At 55.1% G+C, this 23,784-nt stretch overlaps 1 protein-coding gene across 1 annotated transcript in view; it reads left to right on the forward strand.

Annotated features, from left to right (window-relative positions):
- The window catches only part of CDS2 (CDP-diacylglycerol synthase 2), a 59,113-nt gene that overhangs the window by 16,944 nt on the left and 18,385 nt on the right, over nt 1-23,784 (forward strand). The window contains exons 2-5 of the mRNA XM_012933268.2: nt 19,080-19,210; nt 21,289-21,385; nt 21,907-22,004; nt 23,182-23,321. Coding sequence (XP_012788722.1) covers nt 19,080-19,210; nt 21,289-21,385; nt 21,907-22,004; nt 23,182-23,321 — 466 coding nt within the window. The remainder of the gene's footprint in view (nt 1-19,079; nt 19,211-21,288; nt 21,386-21,906; nt 22,005-23,181; nt 23,322-23,784) is intronic.

A 23,784-nucleotide genomic window follows, 5' to 3' on the forward strand; every position in this document is an offset into this window, starting at 1 on the left:
CCCAAGAAAGTTGTTGTGATCCTTTCTGTAATCACGGGCATTCAGTTCCATGGGCCCTAGGGGTCATAGGAATGGGCTGTCTGCCCTCCTTAATAGGAAGTTCTGTGTTTCGAGATACTGAACTCATCTTACAACATTCGGAATCAGGTAGTTGTGACACTTCTATTGTTCAAGGGTGAAACAAAAGATTTCCTCTTGGTTGATGTTATCTGTGATTTCTGCTCTTACTCCCTCACCCCCCAGCCAGCCTGGCCAGATCTTTTTTTTAATTGAATCACAGGACCTACTTTTTTTTCTTTTTTAATTGAATCACAGTGAGATATACAGTTACAAGGTTGTTCACGACTGCGTTTCAATGTTCCAATACCCATCCCTTCACCAGTACACGTTTCCCACCACCAATGTCCCTAGTTTCCCTCCTGCCTCTCTCCCCACCCAAAGGCCTACTTTTGGCTCTGTGCTTTGGAGTCATTCCTGGCAGTGCTCAGGCGACCATAAGCAGTCTTAACTTTGTACTGTGTCTCTGGCCCAGTTGTTCTTATACCATTTTACACCTGTGGATCATCCCTGTCCTGCATGCTGGCCCGTGGGCTGGGGTATGAGCAGGGTGTGGAAGCAGTGGTTCTCAGCCTTCCCCTGCCTGCCAAGGGTGATTGAAGACCGTGGCTCTTGACGTTGGAATAGCTGTTTGCTGCATCCGGTGTAGCCACTGGCAGGGCTGGGTTTGAAACCCAGGTGCCTGTCCCTCGTGGGGATGCCTTAGTGCTTCAGGTGGCAGTTCTCTAGGGAGGAACTAATGTGCCATTAATAACTGCATCTTCAGGACGCAGGGAGGGTGTAGAGAGCTGATGTGTGCTTTGCCTGCAGGAAGTCCAGGCTCAGTCCCGGCACTGCAGGAACTCCGGAGCACAGGCCATATGTGCTCGGGGGACCATATGGGATGCTGGGGATTGAACCGGGCTGGACACACACAAGGCAAACGGCCTACCCACTGGACCAATGCTCTGGCCTCCAACCTTTTCCTTCCCTTTAGTTTTGGACCACACCTGGCAATACTGGGTTGCTCCTGGCTCAGTGCTCGGAGTCACTCCTGGCTTGCCAAGCCTGTACAGGAGCCCTTGGTGCCATCTCCGCTGCCCTCCTGCTATAATGTCACCAACCCTGCTTGGGCCAATGTTCGTCCTCTCCTGTAGTTTTGCGGGAGCAAAGGACTACATGAGCTTTGTGTTTTCATAGGGCCGTCAGCCAAACGCCCAGATTTCTCTTCCAACAGTTACCATTTCCACTTCCTCTCTGTTCCACAGAATTCTCTGTACTCGGAATATTCATTTTGTGCATATTGGTCTCTTGAAAACTTGCCTCTGGGGGGTAGCTATTTATGAGAACTTCTGCCGAAAAAACCATTTTTTCCCCCAGAGGTAACAGCCTTTTCTGGGACCTTTCCATTAGACAGATGATGAGATTATGACATCACATTATTCTAGAGACCCCCACCGAGTGTTGAGAGCAGGGGTTAGGCATCCTACATTTCCTTGGTCTAAGGGAGGAATTATCTTGTTGTTGGCTTTTTTGTTTTTATACGTGATTCTTGCATTTCCCATTTCATTTAAAATATCCAAAACACTAGAATGAGCCACCACTGGAAGTTGAAGAAATAAGACTGTGTCCAGGGGTCAGAACCACGATGGTTTGACATTCTTCAGAGCCCTTTCATCCGTTCAGGGAAAGCTGGCCCAGGGTTTCTTGCCTTCATTGGTTGCTGGTACCAAAATTTTAGCTTTGAGTTCAGTAAGGGAGTAAGTGGTCGTGGAACTTCTTCCAGTGTCCTGGAAGAATCTCATAGGCTCTTGGAATCATCTGTTTGTGAATCTTGGGTTCCCTTCTCATCTGGGTATGTTGATCTCAGGGCTGGTGGCCGGTTGATGCATGAGGAGGAGCTGGAATGTGCCTCGAGGATGGGAGAATGAGCAAGGGAACCTGGAGTGGTGCGGGCATGCTGGCGATTCCAGGAAAGGCCAGGGATGTGTTAGTACAGCAGAGCTGTCTCTGAAGGGCCATTGGACTCCCTCTAGTTCTGACGTCTTAGAACATCACCCTCTTTGGCCTTGGCCTTGTTGTTTTTTTTTTTGCTTTGTGGGTCACACCCAGCGATGCACAGGGATTACTCCTGTTCATGCACTCAGGAATTACTCCTGGTGGTGCTCAGGGGACCATATGGGATGCTGGGAATCGAACCCGGGTTGGCTGTGTGCAAGGCAAACGCCATACCCGCTGTGCTATCGCTCCAGCCCCTTGATTGTGTGTTAGTGTTAAACCAGGAGTCAGACAAACGGGAGAGAGCTGACACCAGCTTTGTGCACATGTGTGCGAGAAGTTGTTTTTTCAATGCTTTTTCCAGAAGCAAAACCCTAATTATCAGACCTCTACTGCCAGCTGGGCAGTCATATGACTGGACCCTCCTCACTAGCCGTTGTCCTTCCACCCCTTTTCCCTTCTGTTGGGGATGGGGCACGGCCCGCAGTGCCCAGGCAGTCCTGCTGATGCTGGGCTCTGCTCCTGGGGATTGAACCCGAGTCCCGCATACACAGCATGTGCTCTAGCCTGGTGAGTGATGGCTTGGGCCCTAACGTGACATTTTCGGAGGCTGGAAAAATCTGCTCTTTGAACCAATGTTTGTCTCTTGAGTCTTTCCAGCAGCCGGATCTCTGAGAATTCTCTGAGGGCAGTTTTTTCCCAACATGGAGACACGGAGCAGCTAGATCAGAGGAGATGTGACTTGTGAGAGACGCTTTTGTTTGCTTTTGGGCCTCACTGGGTGGTACTGTGGGCTACTCTCAGCTCCATGCTCAGGGGTCTTTCCTGGCAGAACGCGGCGATACACAGTCCCCCTGTGTATCGCGGGGGACCATGCTGTGCCAGGGGTTGAACCCAGGCCTCCCGCATGGAGAGCTTATACCCAGCCTTTGAGCTGTCTCTGGCCCCATGAGGGCCTCTTCAAAATTTTAAATGGCCTTTTGAAAAGGTTGCATTTAGTAATGTACATTTCCACGGATATATGTGAGCACACTGCTTTTTTCAGCCCACAGTGAACTTCAGTCTGATGAGAAAAATGGTTTCTTAGGGCCACTAAATTTTTTCTTGGGGGGAGCTCTCCTCCACTTGTACCTCTCTTGAAGAGGGGGAGTGACAGTGGCCGATGATGTCCTCAGGCACAGGCCAGATGGGGCTCGTGGGCGGGGGGTTGAGCTCTGTACACCAGGCTCCCTCCTACTCAGAGCCCTCTCACCTCCTGCACCCATTTCCTCGCCTCCCTTTCTGCACCTCCTCCCCTCTTGGGCTTCTGGGGAAATCCAGGTGTCCAGAACCTGGCTAGGTGTCGCCTCCACAGCTGGAGTCTCTGGGTTCCTTGTTGCGGGGGTTTTGTAGCCCCACGTGATTCCATCCAGCCGTGTCCATCCATCGGGGGTTCCTGGCAGAGTGGCAAAACAGTCTCTCTGGCAGGGCTTGGGAGGGACGAAGCTGGCAGCCCCTGAAATGGTGCAGCTATTCTGTTAAGTCAGTCCTGAGCCCCTGATTGGATTGTCCTGAGCCCTGAAGGCTAAGCGAGGCAGATTAGCTGTGCAGATTAGCCGCTGGCTAGGCAGCGAGAGCCAGGTCTCTGGTCGAAGAGGAACTGGTTGAACTGCATGAGTAGAGTTGTGCAGCAGAAAGAAAATTTTAGCTGGTAACTGCATGCAGTACGGAAGCACCACGCTGTGTGGACGGATGATAATGCTTAATGTCAACTTTACTACTAGCTTTAAAAGTGTGTTGAATTAATGGCGTGGAAAACTAACAAAACTGGGTGGTAGCACAAAGATTGGGCATAGTATGGACCTCAATATCTTTACATTTATAGAAATGTGTGGGGCTGGGGCTACGGAGCACTTCTCTAGGGCATGTGTGGGGCTGTGGGTTTGATCCTCTACACTGAGCACTAGCCAGGTGTGGTCCCCAAACAAAAAAGCTAAATTCATAAAAACAGATTTTTTTTTTGCTCTTGGGCCACACCCAGTGATGCTGAGTTTGTTTACTCCAAAGAGTCAGTCTTGGCAGGTCTCAGGGACCATGTGTACTCCTGGGCATCGAACCCTGGTTGCTTGCAAGCAAGGTAGGTGTCTTACCCTCTGTACTATCTCTCTGGCCCCCCAAATTTATAAAAATTTAAATGCTAGGCAAATTACCATTACTAGGTAGGTTAGTGGATAAAATAATTAAAATTAAGTCTTATTCAAAATAAATTAACTGCATTTACTAATAACTCCAAATTTTAATTAAAATTTAAAATTAGGTATATTAAATTAATATTGGTGTTAAATTTTGATTTTTTTTAGGGGAATAGCTTTTACCTGTTCCACCAAAGTTCCATTGTCGGTAATTTAATAAAAATTTAGAATGCAGTGCTCTTTTATAATTATCATCAGTGGTAACATTTATGAAGCATATTTTTGTTTCACTTTTTTTTTCCCAGGTTAAAAAACTTTGGGAGTAGGGGAATGATAGATCCACTGAATTGCAGCTCTCCATCTTTTTTTTTTTTCTTCTTTTTGGGTCACACCTGGCGATGCACAGGGTTACTCCTGGCTCTGCACGCAGGAATTACCCCTGGCGGTGCTCAGGGGACCATATGGGATGTTGGGAATTGAACCCAGGTTGACTGCGTGCAAGGCAAATGCACTACCCACTGTGCTATCGCTCCAGCCCCTAATTCAATCTTTTTTGGATAACTTTGAAGAAAAAAAAAATTTTTGGCACAGAGTTTCTTTTGTAGTCTTCCTTTTCCTTACATGTATTTTGGGGGAGTGGTTTGGGTCCTATCTTGCGGTGCGTAGGGGCTGCTCCTAGCCCTGTGCCCGGTGGTCAGTCCCCTGTGCTCGGGGACCATAGGCGGTGTTGGGAATACGACTGGGGTCAGTCTCGTGCAGGGTGAGTGCCTTAATCCCTGTAGGTCTCTCCAACCATATGCTAATTTTTAAGATAGGATTTTTTTTTTTTTTAAATAATGGAAGATACCCAGTGGTTATTTGGGGCCAGGGCCATTTCCTGTGATGCCGGTACAGCCCTGGTATGGTGCTCATGCTTGCGGTGCTCAGGGCCACCAGCCCCAAATAGGCTTTTTTTTTTTTTTTTTTTGCTTTTTGCATCATACCCGGCGATGCACAGGGGTTACTCCTGGCTCTGCACTCAGGAATTACCCTTGGTGGTGCTCAGGGGACCATATGGGATGCTGGGAATCGAACCCGGGTTGTCCGCATGCAAGGCAAACGCCCTACCCGCTGTGCTATTGCTCCAGCCCCCAAATAGGCTTTTGAATTGCTCATGTGATGTGGTTTTCAGCTTAAGAGTAGCATTCCCGGGGGCCAGGAGCGCTAGTACAGCAGGAGGGCTTTTGCCTGACTTGCGGCTGAGCTGGGTTCCTGTATGGTCCCCTGAGCTCTGCCAGGAGTAATTCCTGAGTGCATTGCCGGGTGTGACCCCAAAAGTAAAGGGAAAAAAAGAGTAGCACTTCCAGTTTGTCTTGGTGTTCTTTAGTTTCAGCATACCTTGAAAAATCTTTTGAATGAAGTGTGGGCAAGACTGCAGGCAGAAATTTTGCTGACTAGTTATTTTTCTTTCTCCCCGGATGATTCTGGAGAGGAAGAAGGTTTTTAACCGATACCTTCCGAGTTCTTAAGTCTCAGACGTTAATGGGTAACAGATAGGATAACGAGAAAGGCCCGTCAAGGACTTGCTTTAAGTACAGGTGCCATGTGTTCCTCTCTCCACGCCCGCCCCCTCCCACTTGATTTAAACGCTGTGGTTTACAGCGTTGTTCATGATGGTTTGTTACAGGCACGCGGTGTTCTAACCTACCGCACTCACTTTCCCTCCACCGTCGTCCCGTTTCCCAGTTTCCCAGCCACCCCTCAAGCCTGCTTCCTGTGGCAGGCCCATGGTAATTTATTTATTTTTAATTAATTTTAATTTTTTTTTTTTCTTTCTGAGTCACACCTGGCGAAGCACAGGGGTTACTCCTGGCTCTGCATTCAGGAATTACTCCTGGCGGTGCTCAGGGGACCATATGGGATGCTGGGAATCAAACCCGGGTCATCCGTGTGCAAGGCAAACACCCTACCCGCTGTGCTATCACTCCAGCGATAAATTACTGTGGGCAGGCCCACAGTAATTTATTTTATATTGCTTGTTACCACTAAGTGACTGATGGAATAACCAAACAATATTTTGTAGGAGAAAACATGTGGAAATGGTTGTATCTCATCTCGGGGAGGCACAGTACTGAGGGTTTCTAAGCTGTTGTTGCAAGTTAAGTCTTCTGTGTGAATGCTTGTGTTAGTTGAGATTGGGTGGCTTCTCTGTCACATTCCCTCCAGTCTGGTGCGCTACTACTGGGGATGTCAGTGTTGTCGAGTTTGGAGGCTCCAGGAGGCCCAGAATATTTAATTGGTCAGTCTGGCTGGAGACTGGCCTCGGCCCTGGGGGTGGGGCGTCTGCTGGGGTGGGAGCTGGCCTGCCCCCCTCCTGAGATCACCTGGAGGTCTCCCCAGGAACTGGAATCCAGAAATTTTTGTGGCTGGTTGATCTCTTTCGAGATTTACTTATGAGCCTCTGGAACCAGGCTGGTAGATGAGCTTAACAGCGGCTGCAGTGGGACATGGGCCTCGTGTTTTTTTTTTTTTTTTTTAAGCTCTGTCGACTCTTCAGTTTATTCTTCCAGAACAGTGAACGTGCTAACACATCCCATCATCTGACACTCGAATGATGTGTCCGTAGTTGGAGAAGCCTTAAAATCGTTGGCACATGATTTCCACAGGCCTTTCCAAATTGCAGATCTCTGCAGTTTGCATGAGCCCACCGCCCAGAGACATCGGTGCTGGAGTGGGGAGGCCTGCGCTCACCAAGGGCTTTCGAGTCCTCTCTCCACAGCCTCTGGGGTTGAAGCCTCCTGCTGCCAGTAGCTCAGTGAAGTGGGGGCTTGAGAGTAGAGTGCTTCCACCTCTCTGCTCCCCCCTCCTGCACTCAGGGCGAGCCTGGCTTAGATCAGGGCTGGCCAAGCCGGCCGTGAGCACCTGCACAGACGTTGTCCCACCAGCCCATGAGGCAGCCGTTAGGAGGGTCCTGACTCCGCTTGTTCTGCACGGTTTGGGAGACGAGCCCCGCGGCCTGGTTTCCCAGGCCGGAGCCAGGCAGTGCTTTTTTCACTGCCTGGTTTTTCTGGGCCCAGCATCTTCCATCACAGAAAGGAGTTTCAGGAGGAGGCCAAAACGCGACTCAAGTCAGTTTTTATGGAATGAAGCTTAGAACGATGTAAGGGGGAGAGAGAGAGAGAGAGGACGTCTGTGTTAAGAGAGAGCTTGGGGGGGGCTGGAGTGATAGCACAGTGGGTAGGGCGTTTGCCTTGCATGCAGCCGACCCGGGTTCGATTCCCAGCATCCCATGTGGTACCCTGAGCACTGCCAGAAGTAATTTCTGAGTGCAAAGCCAGGAGTAATCCCTGAGCATCACCGGGTGTGACCCAAAAATCCAAAAGAGAGAGAGAGAGAGAGAGAGAGAGAGAGAGAGAGAGAGAGAGAGAGAGCACGGGCTTGAAGAGCAAGCAGGTGTGGTGCTTTTATGTTTTCATTTTTTTTGGTTTTGGTTTTGGTTTTTGGCCTCACCAGGCAGTGCTCGGGGCTTACTCCTGGCTCTGTGCTCAGGGGTCACTCCTGGCTGGGATTGAACCGAGGACAGCTTCATGCAAGGAAACGCCCCACCCACTGTACTGTCTCTCCAGCTCCAGATCCCTGTCGTAGTTTTTTTAAAATTTTTATTTTATCACCATGTGGAAAGTTACAAAGTTTTCAGGTTTATGTCTCAGTTATACAATATTCAAACACCATCCCTTCACCAGTGCCCATATTCCACCACCAAAATCCCCAGTATACCCCCCGCCCCCGCCCCCCACCCCCAACTGTATAACTGATGAATTTCACTTCATTTTCTCTTTACCTTGATTACGTTCCATATTGCAAAACAAAACTCACTATTGTTGTTGGAGTTTCCCCCCAAGAAAGACAGCCCTACTAAGGAAGCATTTGATAATTGGTTTTCCATTAAAAGATTGTATGTTTTCAGTTTTTAGAAAAGGTCATGTGGCCACGCGGTTCGGATGTGTCCCAGTCCCGCAAGCCGGAGCCGTGTTAGTTGCTGCTCAGTGTCGCCAGGGCTCCATCTGGAGAATGTGTACCAGCTGTACCTCCTCCGTCTGGATCCCCGGTGTTGCTGGCCTGGTTTTGGGCCCGGTTTCAGGTCCGGAGCATTTCTCCAGCCGCGTTGCTCACCAGAATGCCTGGCCTCTTCTCTGTTGAATGTGGCAAGATGGCGCCGAGGGTGGGTTGAGGGCGTGACTTCTGGTGGCCGGGGCCACTTGGAGGTTGGGCTGGCGCCGCCCCACTCCAGTGCCCCCCCTCCCGTCGTAGTTTTTTGAGGGGAAAAGTTAATAGTGATTCCTGCTCCCCAGTAACAAGCAGCTTCTGTGGGGTGACTTAACTGATGACAGTTCTCTGCCTCTGGGCCTTCCGGGCATTTTTGCCCTCAGGAATAAACACATTTTGCATTCTGCTCCAATGTAAGCATCCCAAGCCGTGTGTTTACTCTCTGTGATTCATAGTTTTTTTCTTTCCTGATTAATTCTTTCACTACTTTTGTGACTTGATTTTTATTATCTTTTATAGAATTTTATTCATACAAAATGTTCTCCAACTATAAACTGTAGATCAATAACAAAAAAATATTTTTTTCTTTGACCCCTCTTTTAGGCTTGGCGGACTGCGGTGCGGGGAATCTAACTTGGGGCTCTCACACGCTGACCTTTGATTCATTTTCCTTATCAGAACATGCACCAGAGAGCAGGATTCCGCAGAAGTTTTGACTCTTGGCATTGCAGGGGCCTCATTCACGTGCTCTTGAAGCCACTGCGATAGATCCCTGGCCCTGAGTACTTGGAAATTAAACAGTATACTTTTATTCTGTGGGTTAAAAAGGAAACAAGTCTTCCAAAACAATTGAGTCTGTTTTGAAATTTTGTATGTTTTGGGGCCACATGTGGTGCTCAGGGCTTACTCCTGGCTGCATGCTCAGGGGTGTCTCCTGGCAGGGCTCAGGGGACCGTACGGAATGCTGAGAACTGAACCTCAGTCGGGTGTGTGTGAGGCAAACACCTTTACCCTCTGGACTGTCTTTCTGGCCCAAGCAGATGCCTCTTAATGTGAAGGCAGCAATTTTTTTTTTTCTTTTTGAATCACACCTGGCGATGCACAGGCTTACTCCTGGCTCTGCACTCAGGAATTACTCCTAGCGGTGCTCAGGGGACCATATGGGATGCTGGGAATCGAACCCGGGTCAGCCGCGTGCGAGGCAAATGCCCCACCCGCTGTGCTATCGCTCCAGCCTCCAAGGCAGCAATTTTTGCTACTGTTTTGGTTGTGGGGTCTCACACCTTGTGGTGCCGGGCAGGGGTGCCTTGGTGCCAGGGGTGAGGCTCAGGACTCATGATGAGCGCGTGGTATGTGGTCTGCTGTATCCACAGAGCCCTGGGCAGTGCTTGGAGAACTGGCCTTGATTTCTGGGTTTGGGCCACATCCGGCTGCGCTCAGGGCTTTCTCCTGGCTCTGTGCTCAGGGAGCACTTCTGGGGGGCTCAGGAGACCATTTGGGGTGCAGGGATCGAACCCAGTTGGCAGATGCTCTGCGTGCTGTACTACCTTTCAGGACTTTTCCAGCTGCAGTTCTGGGGCTAACAGGGTGGGTGGGTTCTGGTTCTGTCTAGTGAAGTCACTTCCCATTACTCTAGGGAAATCAGTGGAAATATGCACAGATCTACATACTCTGCGAGCAGAGCCCAGCCCTCTAGGGCTTAACAGGCTTTATTCTGCCTTACTTGAAGCATTTCTCCTGGCATCGCAGTTGCTGCCTGGAGTGCAGCTCACCACCACCCTGGTTTCATGAGTGCCCTGGGAGTGTTCCTCCTCTCCTTTCCCTGCACTCATCTCTCCGTAGAGGACTGAAGAGTCGGCCCTTTTAGTCATTAGGTGTGTTTGTGTAATGGCAGTTCTGGGGTTATCCTCCCCACCCACTCCAGGCCTGGGGGATACAGGTTGATGACTGTGTTGCGGGGTGGGTTGGTGCCCACACCCACAGTGCTCAGGGATAACTCCTGGTGGGGCTGGGGCGGGGCACATGAGGGGCCTGGGGACGAAGGATGGTGGAGGTCAGTCTTGTGCATTACGAGTGCCGAAACTCCTGTTCCCTGGCCCCACGGGTGATGAATCTTATAAAAGTTCAAGGATTAAAGCACAACAAAGTAAAATGAACTCCTTGCACTTTTACCGGATGAAGGCCAGGGAGCACTTTAGGGAAATGGGTGACTGAGGGCTTTCTTACTTCCCTGGGTTTTTTTCCTTTCTTCTTTTTCTTCTCTCTGTCTCTCTGTCTCTTTGTCTCTCTCTCCCCCCTCCCTCTTTCTTTTTCTCTCTCTTGGCTTTGGGGCCACACCCAGCGGGGCCAGGGGTTACTCCTGCCTGAGCCTGTGCTCAGGAATTACTCCTGGCATGCACGGGGGTCCCTAAGGGGAGCCGGGGAGCGAACCTAGGCTAGCCGCGTGCAGGGCAAGTGCCCTCTCCGCTGTACTGTTGCTCTGGCCCTCCTCCTCCCTTTCTGACCTGTAGATTGTGGAGCCCGACAGAGGCGTGGGGAGGAGGTGGGACCTGTCATCTCTGGGAGCCCTGGGAGGGAAAGTGTCGGTGCAGCTCGACCCTTTCCAGTTCTGCTGGCGGAAGCCAGGTAGTTCGCAGGGCTCCTCCTCCCTGAGGCGCCGGGTTCTGCGGACTGTTGACACTCCCGACTCGGCCTCGTCTCTCCTTGCTGGCTTGCCTCTGCCTTCTGCCTCGGAGCCTGTCCTCTCAAGACCTTGAGCCATACCATCCACCGTGAAAGGTCATATTTGTTCCGTTGTCAATTAAGGTAACAGTCCCAGATGCTTGGCAAATCCTTTTGTTTGAGAGGAGGACTCCCCTCTCCCTTTACTCCCCCCCATCTCCTGTAAATAGGATTCGGGGAGGTTTTCCTCGAGCAGTCGGGACTGAAGGGTCAGCAGAGGGAGGGTGTGGGGGTCGGCTGGGCTGGGGACTGCCTTTCGTGGTGGGCGTCTTGTCTTCAGTGGGCAGAAGTGAGTGGAGGGGTGGGCCAGTCGGCTGGGCTCGATCACTAACCTGGCCGTGCGTGGCGCGGCCCAGAGGAGGATGTGGAGGAGCCTGGGGGGCTTGTAGCTTTGCCAGGTGGGATCCATCTCCCCGGTGTGGCGGAGGGCTGCTCTTCTGAAGTGCTCGAGCTAGGCCTCCGTGGACGGTCGCGGTGTCGCCTGTTGTCGCCTCCAGAGGCCTTCAGAGTGTGCCTTCTACCCACCTGGCACTCCCGCCAGTCCCACCCGGGTGTTGGCCTAGCGCTGTCACCCTGCTCAGTGCTCTCAGCCCAGGGAACTCGCAGGTGACTGCCGTCGTTCTCCTGCAGCCCGGGGGCCTTACTGCTTTTACTTGCCCTTTCGCCAGCTTTATTTATTTGGACGTCACTTTCCCGGTTCCTAATCTGTGTGAGTGATGAGTGACAGTATGGAATAAAATTTGAGGAGAGGCAGGTTCCAAGTCATGGTTCCCAGGGGTCTGGCCGGAAAGACAGTGCAGAGGGCAGGGCACTTGCCTTGCCTGTGACCAGCCTGGGTTCCAGCCCCATCATCCCCGAATGTTCTGGTCCTCCGAGCCTGCCTGGAGTGACTCCTGAGCACAGTGCCAGAAGCAAGCCCCGAGCATCACTTGTGTGGTCCAACAGAAAGGAGGGAGGAAGGGAGGGAGGGAAGGAGAGAGAGAAGTAGAGAGAGAGGGAGGGAGGGAGGCAGGCAGGCAGTCAGACCGTATCCGCTGGGAACAGGACCCCACTTTTTTTTGGGAAGATGGGTCCTTACCTCCTCATTCGCCTTTCCTCAGTTCTAGGATGTTTTCTGCCCCGGATTTCCAAGTCCAAGTGAAAACTCCTTGGGGAGAAGGGTCACACCCTGCGGTGCTCGGCCTGATCCCTGTTCAGGGCCTGGACTGGCTCCTGGTTGCACTCAGGGGCACCTTGCCGCGGCGTTGCGAGACCTCTCCGGCCTTGGCCCCAGATGCTCTGCTCTTCCGGAGACCCTGAGAGACAGACAGACGCCTTGTCCCCAGCAGCTGCTCCAAGTGTCAGGTGTCCTTGGGGAGTGACTCACTTGTCAGGACCAGTGAAACCCAGACTTGCCTCCCAGACTTGCCTGGCGGGAAGGAGCTCAGGGCCGCTCTGCAGCCGCTTTCTCTGGGCGGCCCTGGACAGGGGTCTGGACAGGAACGGCTCTTTCTGGCCTTGCTCTGGGCCTGCTTCGCTCTGGTTGGCCAGACCGTCTGCTAATTGTCACAGGCGTGTGTGTGAAGAGCCTGGAGAATAAGAAAGAGCCTTGCCCCAGTCCTTTGCGGGTTTCCTTGCGGAAGGGACAACCGCTGCTTCCTGTTCTGACCTCAGAGCGTGTCGCTTGGGGGGCGGGGCCCCATCATGTCAAGGTCCTTAGTGAGCGCATCCTCCCTCTCTGAGCAACTCACCTGCTAACCGTGCAAAGATGGAATCCACCCCTTGTCGTAAAATCTTGCTCTTCTCTCCTTGCTGACCAGGCCCCTTAGTGCAGGACGAACATACCAGCTCTACTGAATCATTTTTGTAGAACTGACTGTCCTGTTTGGGTTGGAGAGATGGTACGGCGGGGAGGGCGCTTGCCTCGCACACGGCCAATTCAGTTCAGTCTCTGCATCTCCAAGCCCCTCAAGCACCTCCGGGTGTGGCCCCCAAACAAGAACAGGCAGAAATGAACTGCTTTGTAAATTCTCTGTATTGTATCCTTGTTTGATTTAAATCAGTTTTTCCTTTGCCGACGTGTTGAATGTTCTGCTTGCTTACGCAGTCCAAGAAGAGCCCAGAGTACTGGGGGACGTTCCCCTGCACTCCTACCTGATTCAGACGTTGGTGAAGAAATTCATGAGAATGGGAGTGAGGAACGTTCTTTCAGTAAAGGGGACTTTGGGGAGAATTGGTCATGAGGTCAGTGATTTCCAGGGAGCACATCCAAGTCGATGAGGATCTTTATTTTGGGGAGGTTATTTGGCAGTGTTGGGTGGGAGGACCCTGTGCTCAGAGGTTGAATGGGGGTTGGTTGGATGCAAGGCAAGCTCCTTAACCCCTGCATTATTTCTCCAGCCCCTGAATTAGGGTCTTAGAGGGAAACAGGAGGAAGAGCTCGTGAGGGTGGAAAAGGAATTCAGAATTCAGCTTCATTCTGCATGCTCTGTCCCCTTCCTCTGTGTGTGACCATGGTGGTCCCCAGTACCAGTGGGCATGCCCCACCCTCCCGGGGGCAAAAAGGGAAAAACCCTAAAGTGGAAAAGAAGGATTCTCTTTGCTCATGTAACTCAGAGACCAACGAAATTCTCATCTTAGTTTCATCTAGGGCTCACACCTCACCAGGACTTGATTCATTCTGTTTCTACGGCTCCTGAGTGTTGGCTTCATTTTGGGGGCAAGGAGAGGTTTGCGCCACACCTGGGGCATTTGGGCCTTACTCCTGGCCCTGCGCTGAGGAACCACGTCTGGTGGAATCCCGGGGATCGATCCGGGGATTGAACCTGGGCTGACTGCGTGCCAGGTGCTGTCTTCCCTGCGGTGCTGTCTGTCTGAGAGCAGGGGAGACGTGAAGCCGGAAGGAGACGAGTGTTTCCCGACTCAGAGGCCGCTGCAGGACCCAGGAGGGCGGGCCCGAGAGCGGGAGGAAAGTGTCAGCGCCTGTCCTTGTTGAGCTGCCAGGGTGGGTGTGGAGAGGCCCCGGTGGTCTCTGAGGAGGTGGGAGGGAAGGGGATGGCGAGCAGGTGTCCTGAGAAGCATTGCGCCATGTGGACACGACCCCGCCCCTGTGGTGTCTAAGGGGAGTGCCAGTCCGTCACCTCAGTAGCTTTCCCGGGGCGTGCGCGAGCAGAAGGCAGCTTGGCAGAAGGATGAGGCCCAACCTGCTGGCTTTCCTCAGGACGTGTGTATTGGGTGCAAAAGGCTCGTGTAAAGGACGTGGTCGCTGGATGGAGCTTAGGAATTGAAAGGCAGTGGCAGTGGGAAGGACAGTTGTCGGGAGGCCAGCCGCCCCTGCGCTGACGCCACCTGTGCTGAAACATGTCTTTGGAGCCGAGAGAGAAGAGAAGCCTGGCTGGTGTCGCCCCTGACTTTCCTTTGGCCTTGGCCCTTGACTTTCCTTTGGCCTTGGCCCTTGACTTTCCTTTGGCCTTGGCCCTTGACTTTCCTTTGGCCTTGACCCTTGACTTTCCTTTGGCCTTGGCCCTTGACTTTCCTTTGGCCTTGGCCCTTGACTTTCCTTTGGCCTTGGCCCTTGACTTTCCTTTGGCCTTGGCCCTTCAGACAGGCAGGGTCAGAGCGTTACTGTGAGTCACCAGGCCCTTAGAATCTGTTCTTGAGTGAGGCACAACTGAGGCAGTGTCGGGTAGAGAAATGGAGCATGACTGCGAGTCCCAGGGCTTGATCCTTGGTCTGGCAGGAAGGGGAGCTGCTGGTGGTCATGGGGACAGCCCCACCCGCTTGGGGTCTGCTTGGCCTGGTGCCAGGGCCTCAGTCCAGTCTGGCCTCGGCCGCTGTGGGTTTCACTCAAGCTCTCACTGTTGCTCTGTCGGCGGTGACACAGGGAGGTGGGTTTCCCTCAGCCCTACTGGGCGCCGCCCTGTGAGCTTCTGTTCGCCTGACAGAGCCAGGGTGGCGCGAGGGGAGGGTTTCTCGTGGAGAGTGGCCGTGAAGGTGAGTGTGAGCAATGTTGGTCTGACGAAGCCCGCGGCCTCCGCACGTGGAGAAGATGCCTCTCCACCCTCAAGAAACTTCCCTCTCGCTCCGCGGCTCCCTCCCTTGCCGCCTTCTCTTTTGCCGAGAAGGCGTCTGGGCTGCTGTGAGAGGTGGATTTTCTCCGAGCATATGTATCTCCCCGAATGTCGCCAGGTCTCACCCGAGTCCCTGCGTCCCAGAACACTGCCAGGTTCTGCCTTTCCCCAGGAACCGAGTTTCCTCCCTGCCATTGACAGCACCGCTTCCTGTTTACACCAGCGCGCCCCACCCCTCTGACCGTGGCCGAGGGGTTCCGGGAGGATGGAATCAGAGACAGGATCTGCTCTGCTCCCCTTAGGTTGAAAAGGGAGAAGAGGGGCTTTGGGATCGGGGCTGAGGAGGCTGGAATGGTCCGACGGCCTCTCCCCCGATCTCTCTCTCCTGCACGGGCCCAGAGCCGATGGGTCCAGCCTGCTGTGCAGCTGAGAGGGGTCGGAGTGGACTGAGGCTCACGTCCCGTCGTAGTGGCAGGGGCCTGGCACTCTGAGGGTGAGACAGAGTGGATCCTGTCACACCCTCAGAGCAGGTCCACAGAGGCGCAAGAAAGAATTGAAGAATTGCAGAAGTTCATTCACTGCGGGGGGGGGGGGGATCTTTTGGATGCCTGTGATGCTTCCTGGTAGGAAACAGGAAGCCCAAAGCTGCTGGCAGACTATGCTTGGGCGGATGTGATGTTAGTGCCACATGCCCCAGTTGGCAAACACTTTCCAGGCTTGTGTTTGTGTGTGTGTCCATATTCATAACACCATTATAAAGTGCCATAGGAGAGAGAATGGGGACCGACACCTGGGCATCAGCTGTGGCCCGTCCCTCCCCCTGAGTGGCGCCTCAGGCAGCTGGCCCCGCGCTCCCCAGCCTGCTCTCGCATAGGGGTCCGGCTCGGTGAGCAGGACCTGCCTTGGGGTGCCTCCCCCCTCTGTCCCACGCCGTGGTCAGGAGGCTGAGCTGTGGGGGTCTGCAGCGGGTCCCTGTTCTCATACGCTTCGTTGATGCCCCCTCTGATCTCTAAACCAGGGTTTCTTCGTCATTCCCTGGTGACTGTGGCCTCCTGTGCCCCCCCCTCCTTATTGTCCCCCTCAGAGTGTGCTGGGGGCTCACAGGGGGCTGTAGTGCCCTGGGCCGAGAAACTGAGGTTCCTTTTTGCACAGAGGACGGCGGGTGTGTGTGAGAGTAGTGGGCATCCGTGGGCCCCGAGTGGCTGCTTCTCCCCGTGCTTGTGGTTGATGTGCCGGACTCACCGTCCCTGGGGGGGCAAGCCGCCAGCCGGGCTGGCTCCTGCGGGGCCCACTGTGGGTGCAGCCCGGGGGAGGTGGGCACGGGCCTGAGTGCCAGGCGCCTCGGGGCTCTCGAGGGTTTGTTGTTGTTCCCTTGCTCACTCTTGTGACACCCACTTGTCAGGGGTCAGACACCCCGGGCACTGCCCCTCCCACCGCCTGCCCCTCCGTGCTGGGAGCTCTGTCGGTGGAAGGGGCTGTCTCCTGCCGGTCTGTCTGCGCAAAGGGTCCCTCCAGGGACAGCTGCTGAGGATGCGCATTTAGTGGCCCAGGTGAGTCCCCGACCCTGCAACACGCTAGTGCAGACAGGCGAAACCCCGGGGTTCAGTCTCCAAGACTCAGGCTGGTTTTAGTTGTTCTTGTTCAGTCCTAGCTCCCCTGACCTTGGGCAGTGCCACGCGTGTCTTTGTGGCGGGCTCTGTGGAACGCTGCCGCTTTCTGCCTGAGGACATTTCACTTCGCCAGCGTGGGGTAGTGCAGGCACAGGGGCCAGCCTTGGCAGAAGCTCCTGCCAGGAGGTCTAGAGATTGCATCCCTCCTCCCCTCCCCCCTGCTCCCGCCCCAGGGCCTCTGCCTGGGCTCCTTCCTGCCCTTCCCTCCTGGGAACCAGCCGCCTTTGTGAATCTCCTTGACAACAGGATGGGTAAGTTAAAAATAACCTCATGCTGAGCTCTGTGTGTGTTGAGCTCAGTCCTCTGCTTCTCCTGCTTTGATGGGGCCCGGGTGCTCACAGGTTGGAGACCCCGTGGTGAGCTTAGCTGGTGCTCATGGGGTGTGGATGGTCGCACCCGCCAGAGCAGGCAGGGAAGGAGGACCCCTCTGGTGAGGTGACTCAGTACTGGGGTGCTTGGCTCCGCCTGGCCGAGACAAGCGTGGTGCTCGATAGGGCTCACGTTCTGCCAGGCCCCTCTGTGGGCTGTGCTCGGGGTTCCCAGGCACACTGGGGCTCTTGGGAGAGACGGCTGTCTGGGTGAGGGTAGGCCTGGCAGCTCCAGCACCTCCCCCACCCGCTCCCTCCACCTGCCTGCCGCCCAGGAGCGCTGCCCCGCGCCTGAGAGTAAGGGCCATGGGCCCCATCTTCAAGGGGCGCCAGGGGTGCAGTGATGAACGGCGAAGATGGCAGCGCTGTAGCTCTCCCCCAAGTGCTGAGAGGGAGTGACTGGGCTGGGGGTGGATTAGAGCAGACGGGGAGAACACATTAGTCACACGCTTAAAATTAGTCACCCTTAAATCTGGAGCTCTGAAAATACTCCTCCAGATCGCAGAAGGGAGGGCGTGGCGAAGGGCCAGTGGTGATGAGATAGGGTGCTCAGAGTCGTGTCGTTGCCAGGGTCAGGGAGACTTTGTCTTGAGACCATACCTGATCACCTTAGGGGCTGCTCCCAGCTGGGTCTGGGGACGGCGCCTCCTCCTCCCGGCATACACAGCCCACGTTCCAGCCCGTTGAACCGTTTCTGTGGCCCTGCTGGGCAATTTGCTTTGTTTCATTTTTTATTTGTGGGCCACGTCCACTGTGCCCATTACTTATTCCTGGCTCTGAGCTCAGGGATCACTCCTGATAGAGTTCGGGGCACCTTATGTGGTGCTGGGGTCGAACCCATGTGACCTCATGCAAGGCAGGCACCCCCCCACCCCAGTGGACCACCCCTCCAACTCCTGTCAGACACATTTAAATTGTTACTTCAACTCAAAAAATAATTTGCTGTGCTTGCCCATGTGTACAGTGGAAATGTTGAAGATGTGGTGAAACAGCCTTTGCCGTTTTGGGATCAGTTTCTTCTAAGTTTCTTTTTTTTTTCTTTTTTTTGCTTTTTGGGTCACGCCTGTCAATGCACAGGGGTTACTCCTGGCTTTGCACTCAGGAATTACCCCTGGCGGTGCTAGGGGACCATATGGGATGCTGGGATTCGAACCCGGGTCGGCCGTGTGCAAGGCAAATGCCCTACCCGCTATGCTATTGCTCCAGCCCCTGTTCTAAGTTTCTTACCGAGGGCCCCAGCATGGTGTCGTGAGGGGAACCTGCTGGGTGGACCCTTTGGAGTCAGGAGCCCTGGCCGCCCCCACCCGGCTTTGGAGCCAGCCCCTGATGCTCTCGGCGTCCCTGCTACTTCCTGCCTAAGTGGGATTCTTCTGGGCGTTTTCTCCTTCCCAGAACTGCTCGGCGTTTCCTAGGCTCGGGAAATGCTCTTCTCCCCAGCCGGGAGACGCCTCCTAAGTGATTGCTCTTCTCTTCCCGCACAGCCCTTCAGCCTACCCTGGGGACTAAGAGGGCAGTAGTGCCGTGTCTCCCGGCCACTGCCCCTCCCAGTCCGGGTGGGCTCTGGCCTTGACCCTGCGGGTGGACGAAGGGGTGCGAAGGGTGTGCTGACTCGGACCCGGGGCCAGGGAGGGCAGGGACGCCCTAGCCCCATGATTCACTGTCTCTGTCACCTCTTCCCTGACCAGGCCTGGCGTCCTCATGGCCTGCTCTGTGGAGCCTGCTAGGAACGCCGGGCTTGGGGGGACTGTGCCCCCGGCTTGCCCTGAAGGAGCCTGGCCAGAGTCCCAGGCTGCCCGGGTGGCCATGGTGGCGGCGCTTTAGGTGTGGTCTGACGGCCCCGCAGAGGCGGACGGGTGTCTTGGGTGTGTGACCGGGAGACCTGCTGCAGGGCAGGGTGGGGGAGGCCCCCGCCCTCCAGTCACAGCCCCCCACCCCATGCCCCAGCCGCCCCGCTGTGTGCCCGTCTGTCCTGTCAGCTGCTCGCATCGTTTCCCGGGCATCTGCTGAGCTTGCTCACCTTCCCCCCTCTCTCCCGCACAGGATGCAGAAGTCAAGGCTGAGGGGGAGACGGCGTCGGACAGCGAGAGCCGAGCGGAGGCTGCCCCCATCCCTGCACCTGTGGACGATACCCCCGAGGTGCTCAACCGGGCGCTCTCGAACCTGTCGTCCAGGTAAGTGGGTTTCCTGGCCCGGGTGCGTGTGTGAGTGCCACCGGAGACCCGGGGTCCTTGTGCCTCGTCTGAGCCCTGCTTCTGAAAAGCACTGGGCTTGCTAAGCACCTTCAGAGCTGCCATTCCTCCTTCTTCTTTTTTTTTTTTTTAAATTTTGATTTTGGGTCACGCCTGGTGATGCTCAGGGGTGCCTCCTGCCTCTGCACTCAGAAATGACTCCTGCTCGTACTCAGAGGACCCCAAGGGGTGTCATCTGGCAGTGCCTGGAGATTGTGCAGTGCTGGGGATTGAACCCGGGTTGATTGTGTGCAGGGCCAGTGCCTCCCCGCTGTACTCTCGCTCTGACTCCCCAGGTCTGCCGTTCCTTCTGACAGAGCGAGGTGGCTGCCTTCAGCAGGCCCCAAGCCCCTTCAGAACAGTGGCCTGCTCCCCTGTACCCCCCCCCCCATGCCTCCCCACCCGTGCCCAAGTGCTCCCGGGAGAGCATCTCTGCTGAGCAGCACCACGGCACAGGCCGAGAGGCCCTGGCCTGGAGCACGCTGGGCTGGGAGCTGCAGTCTGATGGGGAGGCTTGACAGAGAGAGAGAGCCTGGGGGCTAAGTCACCGCCTCAGCACGTCCGATGGTGGCCTTGGCTTCATGACACATGGCAGGGGGTACTGCTTCTCACCAGGAACCTCCCTTTCAGCCTCCGAGTTCGGCTTTCCCTGCTCCCACACACGTCTATGCTGCTTTAATTCTCCTGAAGAATTGAGAAATGTCTCAGTTTGGGTATATCTAGACCTAAAAATTTCATTTTCATTATATGTACTTTTTTTTTTTTGGTGGCAGGGGTTGGGGGGCTCCCTTGAGACACCCTGGTCCTTTTAGTACCAGCTCTGTGTGTTTTTCCCTTGAGAACATGAACTCTAATTAAGATTCCCCAAACATTCTCTGCATGGGTGTGTGCCTCTGGCACGTGGTCTTTGAAAGGCTGGTTTGTGTGGTGGGGAGGGCCCCAGGTTCTGGATTGACGTCCCAGGTAGCCCTGGAGAGCGGTCTGCCCTGGCCGTCCCTGCCCTCACCAGGAGTGAGTGCTGGTGTGGAAGGTTGGGTGACTCAGTGTACCGGGGACCTTCGAGAGTGCCTAGTGCACATCCTGATTGCTTCGTGGTGATACCGATGTGGCAATTCAGAGCAAAGCAGTCCAGGGTTCTTCAGGGAACGTCTCATGGTTTCAGATCAGCTAGATAGACCCATAGCCGCCGTCCACGTAGAAGGGCCAGTGCAATAGTACAGTGAGTAGGACATCTGCCTTGCATGCAGCCAATCTAGGTTCCATCCCCGATGCCCGATAGGGTCCCCCAAGCCTGCCAGGTGTAATTCCTGAGTGTGGGGCCAGGAATAACCCCTGAGCACCCTGTGTGTTGCCCAACAACAAACCAAAAAAAAGTCATCCAAGCAGATACGGTCCTGTCACTGTCATCCCCTTGCTCATCGATTTGCTTGAGTGGGCACCTGTAACGTCTCCATTGTGAGACTTGTTGTTACTGTTTTTGGCATATCGAATACTCCATGGTAGCTTGCCAGGCTCTGCTGTGCAGGTGGGATACTCTCGGTAGCTTGCCGGGCTCTCCGAGAGAGCTGGCAGAATTGAACCCGGGTCGGCTGTGTGCAAGGCGAACGCCCTACTTGCTGTTCTATCGCTCCAGCCCCCAAGCAGAGGCAGGAGTGAGAATTATGTTTCTCTTGGTTTTTGTTTGTCCCCCCGCCACCCCCCCCCCCCCGCCCCTTGGTTCCTTTGGTTATGTGGGGAGAGAGTGGGGTGGGGGGTGCATCTGGCAGTGCCTGGGGACTGTGCAGTGCCAGGGTTTGAGCCGGGGCTTCTGCGTGCAGAGCCCGCACCCCACCCTCTCCTCCCTCGCTCGAGCCCCTCTGCGGAGTTTGGTTGTGGCCGCAGTCAGGGCTTCCGTCTGGGGAGGGAAGCGGCCTTGGAGAGCCATGAGCCAGCCTGCGGAACTGCATCCCAGGGGCGCCTGGCGTGGGCGCTCTGGCTGTCTCCAGGCTCCTAACCTTCTCCTCTCCCTCCACTCTACGTAGATGGAAGAACTGGTGGGTGAGAGGCATCCTGACCCTGGCCATGATTGCGTTTTTCTTCATCATCATCTACCTGGGACCCATGGTTTTGATGATTATCGTAAGTGCTGCCTGCTCGTCGTTCCAGCTGGGCTTCCACCCCGCCCCCGCCGCGCCCGAGGCACCAGGCCTCGGCTCGGTTCTGGGAGTCACTTGGGCTCCCGGGGCCTGAGGAGTCTGTGCTCGCCTTTCAGCAGCCAGCCGCGGAGGCCAGCTCCGTGTGACCGACCCTGGCTGTGACGCTGTGACTCACGGCTTTGTTGTGTGTTCCCGGGTTCTCAGGCCTTCTCTCCGCGGGGACTGTCAGAGGGTTTCTAGTCAGTGTTAAAGGAGAGGGGGGTTGGCTGAGTCCTGGGGGTTCTGGACTCACAATAGTCATTGAAGCTTCAGGGGCTGTGTGAACGGTGAGCTGGATCTGCCCCGTGAGCCCGAACAGCCGGTGCTGCCGTGCGAGGCTGGCGGGGCCGCGAGCGGGCATAGCACCTATGCTCTGGGCTTTCTGGAGGGCCCGGGCCTGTGGGTTTCTGTTTCCGAGGTGCCTGGGGACGGGGCTGAGATGGTTCTCGCGTGTGCCCGCTGCAGGTGATGTGTGTGCAGATCAAGTGTTTCCACGAGATCATCACCATCGGCTACAATGTCTACCACTCCTATGACCTGCCCTGGTTCCGGACCCTCAGCTGGTGAGTCCTCGCGCCCTCCCACCACTCGGCCAGGCCGGGCCCCGAACCTGGGCCTCCGGTGTTCTGGCCCTACTCCAGTATGTTTATTCTCCATTTCCTCTTTCCTCGGGTGGGGTGGGGGAGGCACGTGCAGTGGGACTCAGGCTCTGGTTTCTGTTTGGGGCTCTCGACTGCTCCTGGCAGTGCTCTGGGGAGCCCGCCGTGTGCTGGGGACTGGACAGGCCTCTGCGTGCAAAGCGTGTGCTCAGCTTTGGCCCTGGATCAGCTTTCTATGTTTTTATTTTTTGCTTCTGTGCCACACCCGGTGGTGCTCAGATCTTACTTCTGGCTCTGTGTTCAGGGATCATTCCTGGCAGTGTTTGGGGGGAATCTGTGGTGCTGGGGGTCAGACCTGGGTCAGCCGTGTTTAAGGAGAACGCTCTGCCCACTGTGCTCACTCCTCAGGCCTCCATCAGCATCAACATTTTTGTGTTCTAGTGTCCCCATACCCAGTAGTAGTTATTGGAGGATTGTCATTGCTGGCGTGACTGCCTTTATTTATCTATCTATCACACCCGGCAATGCACAGGGGTCACTCCTGGCTCTGCACTCAGGAATTTCTCCTGGCGGTGCTCGGGGGACCATATGGGATGCTGGGAATCGAAACTGGGTCAGCTGCGTGCAAGGCAAACGCCCTACCCGCTGTTATCACTCCAGCCCCACGTGACTGCCTTTAGACATTGGTTTCCTTATTCTGAAGATAGACAGTTTAGCTTAGAGTCAGTGAATTCCAGACTGTCCTTTGGAGCCCTCGTCCCTGGAGGGTGCCCTGGGGACTAGAATGAGGAATAGTGAGACTCAAGGCACAGGACATTGGCTCCTAGGGAAATCGGTTTATGGGAGAAGACTTGGCCGTCTTTGAGCAAAAACGAAAGAAAGGGGAGCCAGAGAGATCCCTGATCACAGAGCCAGGGGCAAGTCGAGTGGAACCCCCAGACCAAAAACAAACAGAAAACACCCAAAAAGCCCCAAGAAAGAAAACCCAAACAAACACAGGATTGTGGGCCCGGGAGAGTGTGGGGGTTGCCGTCGGCTTGCCCGCTGTGGGGACAGCCCCTCTGCCCCGGGGTTCTTCTCCAGCCTTGCAGCCAAGGAGGGGCCGCGTGAGCCCCGTGTGAGTGCCGCGTCTCCCTCGCAGGTACTTCCTGCTGTGCGTGAATTACTTCTTCTACGGAGAGACTGTGACCGATTACTTCTTCACTCTGGTCCAGCGGGAGGAGCCTCTGCGGATCCTCAGTAAATACCACCGCTTCATCTCCTTCACCCTCTACCTGACAGGTACGCCTCCCGCGGGGAGGAGTGGGCGTCCGCGGCAGTCCTGGTGACAGGGCGGTGCCTGTTGGAGAGGGGCTCGCCTGGGTCCTGTTCAGGCTCCCCTGTTGGCGGAGATGCTGTGGTGTGACACAAACAGAAAGCAGGGACCAAGGCACTGAGCTGGGCTCCCAAGACCCGCGGTCGCCCCAGAGGGGCCGGAACCAAATCCCCCTGCGTCGCAGCAGGCACGTCCGACACACTAAGGCTCGGTTAGTGCAGTACGATGGTTCTCAACCCCTGTGGTCCCCCGGGTATTCGAAGGGGACCACGGCACAAGACTGGAGGGTGCAGTGAGAGCATGGAGGCGGGGGGTGGTCGCAGGAAGGAAGCAAGGTGGAAGGGGCCACAGAGGGCCAGAAAGGGAGAAACCGGCTCACAGCTCTGATGGGGCTGGCATCCCCTCAGACTCGCCTTCAGAGTTCAGTGT

The sequence above is a fragment of the Sorex araneus genome, chromosome 3 (assembly GCF_027595985.1).
Source record: "Sorex araneus isolate mSorAra2 chromosome 3, mSorAra2.pri, whole genome shotgun sequence".
In the NCBI taxonomy this organism is placed as follows: Eukaryota; Metazoa; Chordata; class Mammalia; order Eulipotyphla; family Soricidae; genus Sorex; species Sorex araneus.